This window comes from Anomalospiza imberbis, unplaced genomic scaffold (assembly GCF_031753505.1).
Source record: "Anomalospiza imberbis isolate Cuckoo-Finch-1a 21T00152 unplaced genomic scaffold, ASM3175350v1 scaffold_105, whole genome shotgun sequence".
NCBI lineage: Eukaryota > Metazoa > Chordata > Aves > Passeriformes > Viduidae > Anomalospiza > Anomalospiza imberbis.
The window spans coordinates 71224-83203 of record NW_027099438.1 but is presented as its reverse complement, the minus strand read 5'-3'; the positions used below and the strand labels follow the sequence as shown (position 1 = coordinate 83203).

Genomic DNA, 11980 nt, shown 5'->3' with positions numbered 1-11980 from the left:
AAAAAACCCCAAAAGTCCCAGAATTTGCCCCAAAAATGTCCCAAATCCCCCCAGAATGGCCCCAAAAATTTCCAAAATGCCCCCGGCCCCTCCCCCCAGCCCAAATTTGGGATTTTTTGGGTTTTTCTCGTCGGTTTTTGCTCCTTTTTATTCCCAAAGTTTTTCTGCGCCGGCTTCGAAACGGAAAATTCGGGAAATCTGGGGAAAATTTGAGGAAAATTGGGAGAATTTGGGGGAATTCTTGGGAATTTTTGGGAAAATTTTTGGGAGATTTTGGGAATTTTGGGTGAATCTTGAGAGTTTTGGGGAATTTGGGGGAATTCTGGGGGTTTTTTTGGGCTCTTTTCCATTTTTCAGGATTGCTTTTGAATTTTTGGGCATTTTTAGCATTTCTGGGAATTTTTTTTTACTTTTCTGGGTTTCTTGGGAGGTTTTTTGGGGATTTTTTTTTTTTTTTTTTGCTTTTTTGCTGCATATTCAGGACTTCCAACAATTCCCAGATTTTTGGTGCTTCCCCTTTCGATCCCAAAACCCCAAAAATCCCCCAAATCCCCCCGTTTACCTCCCAAAAAATCCAGTTTTGGGGGTGCATTTTCAAGCAGTTTTTGGAATCTTTTGGGTTTTTTGGGGGGAAATTTTAGGATTTTCTGGGTTTTTCGGGATTGAAAAAATTCCCAGATTTTGTGGCTCCCCCAAACCCCGCCCATCCCCCCCCAAAATTCCCATCTTTTCCACATTCCATCCACTCCAAGGCCGATTTCCATAGGGTTTTCTGCTTTTTTTAGGATTTTTTTTATTTTTTTGGGGCTTTTGGGTTTTTCAAGATCCAAAAAAATTCCCAACATTTGGGGCCCTCCAAAGCCCACCCATCCCCCCTAAATATTCCCATTTTTTTCCACATTTCATCCACTCCAAGGCCAATTTTCATGGGTTTTTTTTGCTTTTTTGGATTTTTTTTTTGATTTTTTTTGGATTTTATTGGGATTTTCAGTTTTTTCGGGATCCAAAAAGTTCCCAAAATTTTGGGCCCCCCCAAACCCCGCCTATCCCCCCCCCCAAAATTCCCATTTTTTCCACATTTCACACACTCCGAGGCCAATTTTCATTGGGCTTTTTGGGTTTTTTTGGATTTTTTTCAGATTTTTTTGGGGATTTTTGGGTTTTTCGGGATCCAAAAAATTCCCAAATTCTGGGGTCCCCCAAACCCCGCCCATCCCCCCAAACCCCGCCCACCACCCCCCCCCCCCAAAATCACTTTTTTTCCCGCATTTTGGCCATTCCGAGCCCGATTTCCAAGGGGTTTTTTGCGCTTTTCCGGGTTTTTTTGGGAATTAGGGGATTTGGGGGTTCTGGGGGGGTTCCCCGGATTCCGGGGGGTCAGAGGGCGAGCTGGCAGTGGCAGAGCTCCTTGTACATCAGGCGGCGCAGGTGCGGCATGTCCTGCTGCGTGAAGCTGAACGGGCGCCCCAGCGCCAGGAACTTGCAGTACTGGGGGCCCAAAATCCCCCCAAAAAAAACCCAAAATCAGGTAAAACTCCAAGGGGAAATCCGCCCCAGAATCCCAGAAGCAACCCCAAAATTACACCAAAAAATCCGCCCCAAACCCACCCAAAATTCATCCCAAATCCGCCCCAAAATCCCAGAATCGGCCTCAAAAATCCACCCTAAATTTGCCCAAAAATAACCAAAATTCACCCCAAATTAGCCCAAAAATCCCAGAATTAACTCCAAAATTACTCTCAAAAATCCCTCAAAATTCCCCCAAATTCACCCCAACACCACCCACAATTCCCAAAAATCCCAAATTTCCCCCAAATTCTCCCGTCCCAAACCCCGCTCACCTGCAACACAAAGGCGCCGCAGTCGCTGTCGTTGTTCTGCCGGGCGACGTTCTGGGGCAAAAAACCCAAAATTACCAATTTCGGGATTCTTTGGAGATTTTTTAGGGTTTTGAGGATTTTTGGGATTTTCGGGGATTTTTGGGGATTTTTTTTTTGTTTCTGGGGAATTCCAAGGACTCTTGGGGGATTTTCAGGGGTTTTTGATGGGACTTTTAGGGGTTTTTGAGACTTTTTTGCGATCATTAGGGATTTTTGAGACTTTTTTGGGATTTTTTGGGGGATTTTTCGGTATTTTGGGGATTTTTTCTGGTTTTTTTTCTCCAGGGATATTTCTAGGATTTTTTTGGAGCCACAAAAGGGAATTTTGGGTCATATTGGGTGGGATTTATGGGGATTTTTATTTTTAAAGATTTTTGAGGTCTTTTTGGGATTTTTTTTGGGTTTTTTGGGGTGTTTTTTGTCAGACATTTTGGACCACCCCAGATGGGATTTTTTTGTTTTTGTAAATGTTTTTTGAGGATATTTTTAGGATTTATTGGGTGATTTTTTTGGGGATTTTTTTTTTTGGCATTTTGGGCCACCCCGGCTGAGATTTTTGGGGGACTGTTTGGAATTTTTAAAGATTTTTGGAAGGGTTTTTTTTGGGATTTTTTTGGACATGTGGGGCCACCCCGGGTGGGATTTCTGGGGGATTTTTGGGGTGGTTTCTGGCGGTTTTGGGTCCCCCCTGACCATTTTGAAGGCGCCCCTCCAGCCCTCGCGGAAGTCCGGCCGCTCCTTCTTGTCAGCCTCGGCCTGCAGGTAGCGGCAGATGTGCTGGGGGCGGGGCCAAAACGGGGCGTGATCAGCCAGGGGAGGGGCCAAACGTGGTGACCACACCCACCAATCACTTAACCTTCAAGCCCCGCCCACAAAACTCAAGCCCCGCCCTCTAAATGAGAAGCCACACCGTCTAAATGCGAAGCCACGCCCCCGAAACACGCCTGGTCACGCCCACCCACCACACCCCTTTAAGCCCCACCCACCCAATTTCAAGGCAATAAAAGGGGATTTGGGTGCTCTGGGTTTGGCCCCACCCTTCTGCTTTAACCACGCCCTCATGCATTCTTGGCCACGCCCAGTTTTGGGAGGGCACGCCCCCAATTTGGGGCCACGCCTTTCTGTGTTTAGCACCTCCCACCCTAAAACTAAAAGAGTTTTTTGACAGGAATTTTTTATTTGCATAATATTTTAATTTTAAGGCAAACACAAGCCCCACCTCCTCTAATTTACAAACCTGGCCACACCCCCTCTTTGAATGACCACGCCTACATTTTGGGGCCAAATCTCTCCCCTTTAACTCTTCCCACTCCACAATTAATCAAACTTCAGCCAAAACCAACCAATGAAAGGGAACAAAATCCAACCCCGCCCCTTCCAATTTTAACCCCATGACCACGCCCCCTTTATAGGAGGCCCTCCCCCTTTCCGGGCCCCGCCCACCTTGGGGCAGCGGCGGTTGAGCGTGCGCTGCGAGTCGAAGTAGGTGATGGTGCGGCGCACCACGTCCACGGCCACCAGCGACCAGTGCACCTCCAGGTGGATGGGGATCAGCAGCAGCTCCTTGCCGAAAATGTCCACCTGCCCGGGGGCGGGGCCAGCCGTGGGACACGCCCCCCCAGCAGGCAAGGACACGCCCAACTCCCCAGGGGCGGGACGGGGGAGGGGTTTTTGGGGGATATGCCCTGTCTGGGGGTGGGGGTTGGGTGCGGGCCGCGCTCGCAGCTGGTGCTGAGCGCACCTGGCCACGCCCACATGTTCCGGGACACATCTGGCCACGCCCACACCTGGCCTAAAGCAGAGCTGGCCACACCCACCAGTTCCTGAACCCACCTGGCCACGCCCACCTCTAACACTGAGCATACCTGGCCACACCCCATTAGGCTCCACCCCCACGTTCTTAGTCTAGCCTGGTGCCCAAAGCCACGCCCACACCTGGCCACGCCCACATGTGAATGTGAGTGTATCTTGTTACCTCCACAACTGGCCCTAAGCAGACCTGGCCACGCCCATATGTTCCTGAACACATATCTGGCCACGCCCATACCTGATCCTGCCCCTTTAGGTCCCACCCCTTTAAGCACCGCCCCTCACATTCTTGGTCCTTTGCTGCCCCCAGAGCCACGCCCACCCTGGCCTAACCCACCTTGGCCCCGCCCCTCATGTTCTTGGTCCAGTGCTGCCCCCGAGCCACGCCCACCTTGGCCCCGCCCACCCGGTCAGGCCCCGCCCCTCACGTTCTTGGTCCAGCGCTGCACGCCCTCGTAGCCTCGGGTGCGGAGTTTGTCGTAGAAAAAGGAGTTGAAGAAGTGCACCTGGGGAGGGGGCGGGGCTCACCTGGGACACGCCCAGCACACCTGGGGCTCACCTGGGCGCCATTCCCAGCCTGGCCCCGCCCCTGCCCAGCCAAGCCCCGCCCCCGGCTCCGCCCCCACGCTCACCTTGTCGGGCACGGCGTCCATGACCAGGTCCCCGTACATGTTCATCACCTGCAAGGGCTCACCTGAGCGCCCCGACAGCACCCAACAACACCGAAAAACACACCAAAACACCCCAAAAAATGGAAAAAACGCCCCAAAACCACCCCAAAATCCCAAAAAATACCCCCAAACCACCCCAAACTACCCAAAACACCCCAAAATCCCCGAAAACCTTCCCTAAACCCACCAAAACCTGCCTAAACCCACTCCAATAACCCCCAAAAAACCCTGTAAAACTCCCAAAAAGTCTGCAAAAAATCGCCAAAATCCCCAAATTTCCCGAAGTGCCCGGAATTCGCCCCAAACCTGGTCGTTGAGCCAGTTGGGGCCGTAGAGCGTCTGCAGGTCGTCCATGGTGAGCACGTGGCGTTTGTAGCTGACGCGGAAGCCGCGGAGCAGTGCCGAGCCCGGCAGGCGCTGGTAGGACTGGAGGAGCTGCTGCACCGAGCCCCGCCTGCCCCCAGCCACAAAAAACCCAAAATCAGCCCTGGGATTGCCGAGAATTGGCAAAAAAAACCCAAAAAAATCCCCACCGAAATTAAAAAAAAACCAAACCAAAACAAAAAAAAAAAAATCCTAAAAAAAACACCAAAGAAATCCCAAAAAAACACAAAACACCCCAAAATTAATCCCAAAATAAAACCTGGAATTCCCAAAAAAACCTGAACAAAAATCCCGAAAAAATTCCCCAAAAAAGCTCCCCCAGAAGAATCCCAAAAAGTAAAAAACCCCCAAAAATCCCAGGAAAAACCTAAAAAAATGCACCAAAAAACCAAAAAAATCATAAAGAAATCAAAAGAGAAAAACCTCAAAAAAACCCCACAATATTGCAAATAAAACCCGAAATTCCCTACCACAAAAAAATTAAAAAAAAAATTTCTTAAAAAAATCCCTCAAAAATCCCAAGAAAACCCCCAAAAAATCACAAAAAAAATCACAAAAAAAAAAAAAAAATCCCCAAAAAATCCCCCCCAATAATCCCCCAAATCTCCCCCAGGATCCCCCAAAATTCCATAAAAATCCCCAAAATTCCACAAAGAGTCCCCAGAATCCCTGAAATCCCTTGAATTCCGCACCTCTGGGGGGTGCTGAACTCCTGCTGGAAAATGTCCTCGAGCTTCTCCACGACCTCGTCGGCGCTGACGGGGATGAGGCTCCCGTAGGCCTGCAGGAACTCGTCCAGGATGCCTGGCGACCCGAATTCCCAAAGTTCCACCCACAATTCCCAAAGTTCCCGTTGCAATCCCAAAAAATCCCAAAATTGCACCCAATATCCGAAAAAGTCACAAGCATTCCACTCAAAATCCACCCAAAATTGCAAAATTCCAACTGAAGTCCCAAAAAATCCCCAAATTCCACCCAACCTCCCCGAATTTCCCTTTCTGATGACATCATCGGTCCAAGCCCCCTTACCTATGACGTCATCGCCCCGATGCCATCCCCTGATGACATCATCATCTCGGCTGTGCCTCCCTCTCTGATGACGTCACCATCCCAATTCCGATTCCTGATGACGTCATCGCCCCTATCCCCGCGCCTTGATGACATCACCCCAAAACCTACAGCCCCTATGATGTCACCGCCCCGTGCGATGATGTCACCGATGATGTCACTCACTCTGCACGCAGGTCACGTGCTCCTCCCGCAGGGGCGGGCTGGACTGCCCGGGGGGCGGGGCCCGTGGCGGGGGCGTGGCCGAAGTGGCGTGGCCGGATCCAGGTGAGGGGCGTGGCTCGAGTTCAGCCCCGCCCCCTCCGGTGACGTTGCTGATCAGGATGGGGCCCGGGCAGGCGGGGGGAGGGGCGTGCGGGGGGGAGGGGCAGCCCGGGAGAGGCCCCGCCCCCACCCCACCCCCCCCCAGCCCATTCAGGAGGGGACCTGCAAATGGTGGGGGAGGGGGAGTGGTGAGGGACCCCAGAACACCAGGCCCCGCCCCCAAATAGGGTCAGCCCCGCCCCCAACTTTGGTTCCCCCCATCCCCTCCCAGAGCTACCCCCGCCCCTCCCCCCCAAAAAATTTTGGCTTCACCCTCCCACATTTAGGTCCCTCCCCCTGCCATTAGGCCCCTCCTCCCCACACTTAGGCCCCTCCCCAAAAAATTAGGCCACTCCCCTTTAGACTCCACCCCTATTTAAGCCCCTCCCCCACTATTTAAGCTCCTCCACCTCAAATTTTGGGCCTGCCCCAAATTTTAGCCCCCCCCCAATGATTTAGGCCCCGCCCCCAGTTTAGGCCCCTCCTGCCACATTTAAGCCCCTCCCTTCCCCATGAAAGCCCCTCCTCCACATTTTGGCTCCTCCCCCCACAATTTAGCCACTCCCCCTCACAATAAGGCCCCTCCACAAATTTAGGCCCCACCCTCCAGATTTAGGCCCCTCCCCCACGTATTAGGTCATGCCCCTCAACCATAGGCCCCCCCGCCCTTCCCCCACCTCCCTCCTCACCTTCATCCCCGCCCTCCCCCAGCCCCGCCCTCTCATGAAGGAGGGGCGGTGCCAGCGGGTGGGGGAGGGGCAGCAGGTCCGTCAGGGGGGGCGTGGTGAAGGAAGCCCCTCCCACCACCGGCCCGTCCTCCTCCTCTTTTGTCACTTCCTGGCCGCCCTCGGGGCGGGGCCGGCGTCGGCCGGGGAGGGGCGTGGCCTTGCGGGTGCCCCTCCCCCCCGCGGCGCGGGGGCGGGCGCCCCTCCCCCCCCAGAGCCCCGGGCGGGCCAGGAGGAGGCGCAGGAGCCGCAGCGCCCGCAGCCGCCGCCGGGGGGCGCCCCTGCGCCGCCAGCACCGCGGGGGGAGCGTCCGCGGCCCCGCCCAGCCCCGCCCCCCGCCGCCGGCCCCGCCCCCCGCGCTGCGCTCCGGCCCCGCCCCCCCCAGCAGCGCGAAGAACGGGGGAGGGGACGGGGAGGGGCCGGGAGGGGAGGAGGGGCTGGCGGGAGCTCCTCCCCCCGCGTGTGGGCGGGGCGGAGCCTCCTTCATGGCCTGGGGGGGGAGGGGAGGGGAGGAGGTCAGAGGGGGGAGGGGGAAGAGGCGGAAATTCCACCCAGCATCTCCAAAATCACCCCAAAAATCCCCAACGTTCCTCCAAAATCCCACCCAAATCCCCAAAAGTCACAAAATTCCCCCCAAAAATCCCTAAAATTCCACCCAAAATCGCCAAACTTACGCCAAAATGCCCAAATATTCATCAAAATCCCCAAAGGGCCTCCAAAATCCCACCCAAATCCCCAAAGGTTCCAAAATTCTCCCAAAATTTCCCCCAATATCCCAATGTTCCCCCAAAATTCCACCGAAATACCCAAAGTTCCCCCAAAATTCCACATAACTCCCCAAAAACCGCAGAATTTCCCCCAAAATTCCCCAAATTTTCCCGAAATCCCCCAAAGTAGAATTGTTTCACTCAAAATCCCCTGAATTACCCCCACAATTCCCCATAAAACCCATAAATTTCCAAAAATTCCACCAAAGTTCCCAATTTTCCCCCAAAATTCCCAATAAAACCCCAAAAAAATTCCCCGAATTCCCCTACAATTCCCAAATTTCCCCCAATCTTCCCAACCAAACTCCATAAATCTCCAAAATTTTCCCGAAAATTCCACGTACACCCCCCAAATTCCCGTTCGTTCCCAAAAATGAACGATTTTCTCACAAATTCACCCAAAACCTCCCCAAACCAGCCCCTCCCGCCCTCCCCGCGCCCCCCGTTCTCCGCGGCCCTCCCCCACCCCCGGCTGCTCCCGTACCCCTCCCCTGGGCGGGATTTTGGGGATTTTTTGGGGATTTTGGGATTTTTTGGGATCCGCGCTCACCCCGGGCCGGCCTCTCTCCCCGTCGGCGCCGGGCAATGACGTCTTCGGAAAGCACGGAGAGGCGGGGACTAGCTCGACCAATCGCCGTCTCCTACTGAGGACACGCCCCTGCATAGACCACGCCCATCGTTAGCCCCCCCCTATTTTTCGCTTGAACGCGGTACGCCTGCGCCGTCGCCATGGAGACGGCAGGGCCGCGGTGCACCATGGGATAGACCCGCCAATAAACGCCGAATATTCCCGGATTATTTTCCGATTCCCCGCGCGGAAAATCCCCGGAATTCCTCCCGAACTGACGCACCCAAGGCGCAGGGATTTTTCCGCGTTCCCCGCCGGAGAAATCCCGGGATTAATCCTCCGGCTACCGCGCCGGGAACGCCGCGATGCAGCCGCTTTACAGGCGCGGAGGATCATGGGATTTATCCCCCCAATGGCGCGGAGGATCATGGGATATATTCCCCCCAAACGCGCAAAGGCTCATGGGATTTGTCCGCCATTGTTTACCGCAAAGCTTCATGGGATTTATCCCCCCACTGGGGCGGAGGATTGTGGGATATATTCCCCCTAAACGCGCAGAGGCTCATGGGATTTGTCCGCCATTGTTTACCGCAATGCTTCATGGGATTTATCCACCCACTGAGGCGGAGGATCATGGGATATATTCCCCCTAAACGCGCAAAGGCTCATGGGATTTGTCCGCCATTGTTTACCTTAAAGGTTCATGGGATTTATCCCCCCACTGGGGCGGAGGATCATGGGATATATTCCCCCTTAACGCGCAAAGGCTCATGGGATTTGTCCGCCATTGTTTACCGCAAAGCTTCATGGGATTTATCCCCCCACTGGGGCGGAGGATTGTGGGATATATTCCCCCTAAACGCGCAGAGGCTCATGGGATCTGTCCGCCATTGTTTACCGCAAAGCTTCATGGGATTTATCCCCCCCAATGGCGCGGAGGATCATGGGATATATTCCCCACTAAACGCGCAGAGGCTCATGGGAATAATCCGCCATTGTTTACCGCAAAGCTTCATGGGATTTATCCCCCCACTGGGGCGGAGGATCATGGGATATATTCCCCCCTAAACGCGCAAAGGCTCATGGGATTTGTCCGCCATTGTTTACCGCAAAGCTTCATGGGATTTATCCCCCCCAATGGCGCGGAGGATCATGGGATATATTCCCCCTAAACGCGCAGAGGCTCATGGGATCTGTCCGCCATTGTTTACCGCAAAGCTTCATGGGATTTATCTCCCCCAATGGCGCGGAGGATCATGGGATATATTCCCCCTAAACGCGCAAAGGCTCATGGGATTTGTCCGCCTTTGTTTACCGCAAAGATCCATGGGATTTATCCCCCCCAATGGCGCGGAGGATCATGGGATATATTCCCCCTAAACGCGCAAAGGCTCATGGGATTTATCCCCCCACTGGCGCCGAGGATCATGGGATTTATTCCCCCCAAACGCGCAGAGGCTCATGGGATTTGTCCGCCATTTTGTTTACCGCAAAGCTTCATGGGATTTATCCCCCCACTGGGGCGGAGGATCATGGGATATATTCCCCCTTAACGCGCAAAGGCTCATGGGATTTGTCCGCCATTGTTTACCGCAAAGCTTCATGGTATTTATCCCCCCACTGGCGCGCAGGATCATGGGATATATTCCCCCCTGAACTCGCAAAGGCTCATGGGATTTGTCCGCCATTGTTTACCGCAAAGCTTCATGGGATTTATCCCCCCACTGGGGCGGAGGATCATGGGATATATTCCCCCTAAACGCGCAGAGGCTCATGGGATTTGTCCGCCATTGTTTACCGCAAAGCTTCATGGGATTTATCCCCCCACTGAGGCGGAGGATCATGGGATATATTCCCCCTTAACGCGCAAAGGCTCATGGGATTTGTCCGCCATTGTTTACCGCAAAGCTTCATGGGATTTATCCCCCCACTGGGGCGGAGGATTGTGGGATATATTCCCCCTAAACGCGCAAAGGCTCATGGGATTTGTCCGCCATTGTTAACCGCAAAGCTTCATGGGATTTATCCCCCCACTGAAGCGGAGGATCATGGGATATATTCCCCCTTAACGCGCAAAGGCTCATGGGATTTTTCCGCCATTGCTTACCGCAATGCTTCATGGGATTTATCCCCCCACTGGGGCGGAGGATTGTGGGATATATTCCCCCTTAACGCGCAAAGGCTCATGGGATTTGTCCGCCATTGTTTACCGCAAAGCTTCATGGGATTTATCCCCCCACTGGGGCGGAGGATCATGGGATATATTCCCCCCTTAACTCGCAAAGGCTCATGGGATTTGTCCGCCATTTTGTTTACCGCAAAGCTTCATGGGATTTATCCCCCCAATGGCGCGGAGGATCGTGGGATATATTCCCCACTAAACGCGCAGAGGCTCATGGGATTTGTCCGCCATTGTTTACCGCAAAGCTTCATGGGATTTATCCCCCCACTGGGGCGGAGGATCATGGGATATATTCCCCCCAAAGGCGCAAAGGCTCATGGGAATACTCCGCCATTTTGTTTACCGCAAAGCTTCATGGGATTTATCCCCCCACTGGGGCGGAGGATTGTGGGATATATTCCCCCTAAACGCGCAAAGGCTCATGGGATTTGTCCGCCATTGTTAACCGCAAAGCTTCATGGGATTTATCCCCCCCACTGAAGCGGAGGATCATGGGATATATTCCCCCTTAACGCGCAAAGGCTCATGGGATTTGTCCGCCATTGCTAACCGCAATGCTTCATGGGATTTATCCCCCCACTGGGGCGGAGGATTGTGGGATATATTCCCCCTTAACGCGCAAAGGCTCATGGGATTTGTCCGCCATTGTTTACCGCAAAGCTTCATGGGATTTATCCCCCCACTGGGGCGGAGGATCATGGGATATATTCCCCCCTTAACTCCCAAAGGCTCATGGGATTTGTCCGCCATTTTGTTTACCGCAAAGCTTCATGGGATTTATCCCCCCAATGGCGCGGAGGATCGTGGGATATATTCCCCACTAAACGCGCAGAGGCTCATGGGAATAATCCGCCATTGTTTACCGCAAAGCTTCATGGGATTTATCCCCCCACTGGGGCGGAGGATCATGGGATATATTCCCCCCAAAGGCGCAAAGGCTCATGGGAATAATCCGCCATTTTGTTTACCGCAAAGCTTCATGGGATTTATCCCCCCACTGGGGCGGAGGATCATGGGATATATTCCCCCTAAACGCGCAAAGGCTCATGGGATTCGTCCGCCATTGTTTACCGCAAAGCTTCATGGGATTTATCCCCCCACTGGGGCGGAGGATCATGGGATATATTTCCCCTTAACGCGCAAAGGCTCATGGGATTTGTCCGCCATTGTTTACCGCAAAGCTTCATGGGATTTATCCCCCCACTGGCGCGCAGGATCATGGGATATATTCCCCCCAAAGGCGCAAAGGCTCATGGGAATAATCCGCCATTTTGTTTACCGCAAAGCTTCATGGGATTTATCCCCCCACTGGGGCGGAGGATCATGGGATATATTCCCCCTAAACGCGCAAAGGCTCATGGGATTCGTCCGCCATTGTTTACCGCAAAGCTTCATGGGATTTATCCCCCCACTGGGGCGGAGGATCATGGGATATATTCCCCCTTAACGCGCAAAGGCTCATGGGATTTGTCCGCCATTGTTTACCGCAAAGCTTCATGGGATTTATCCCCCCACTGGCGCGCAGGATCATGGGATATATTCCCCCTAAACGCGCAGAGGCTCATGGGATTTGTCCGCCATTTTGTTTACCGCAAAGCTTCATGGGATTTATCCCCCCACTGG

General features: G+C 53.5%; 1 protein-coding gene across 1 annotated transcript; it reads right to left on the bottom strand.

Annotated features, from left to right (window-relative positions):
* Window positions 1–1367: 1367 nt before the first annotated feature.
* Window positions 1368–7102, bottom strand: LOC137465725 (sentrin-specific protease 3-like; the record flags this gene model as incomplete). The annotated part of the gene is made up of 10 exons (XM_068177769.1): window positions 1368–1488; window positions 1842–1892; window positions 2574–2657; window positions 3324–3461; window positions 4118–4195; window positions 4322–4369; window positions 4667–4814; window positions 5437–5548; window positions 5978–6238; window positions 6805–7102. Coding segments are annotated over 10 exons (1329 nt in total), but the record flags the coding sequence as incomplete, so codon positions are not given.
* Between the last annotated feature and the right edge of the window lie 4878 nt (window positions 7103–11980).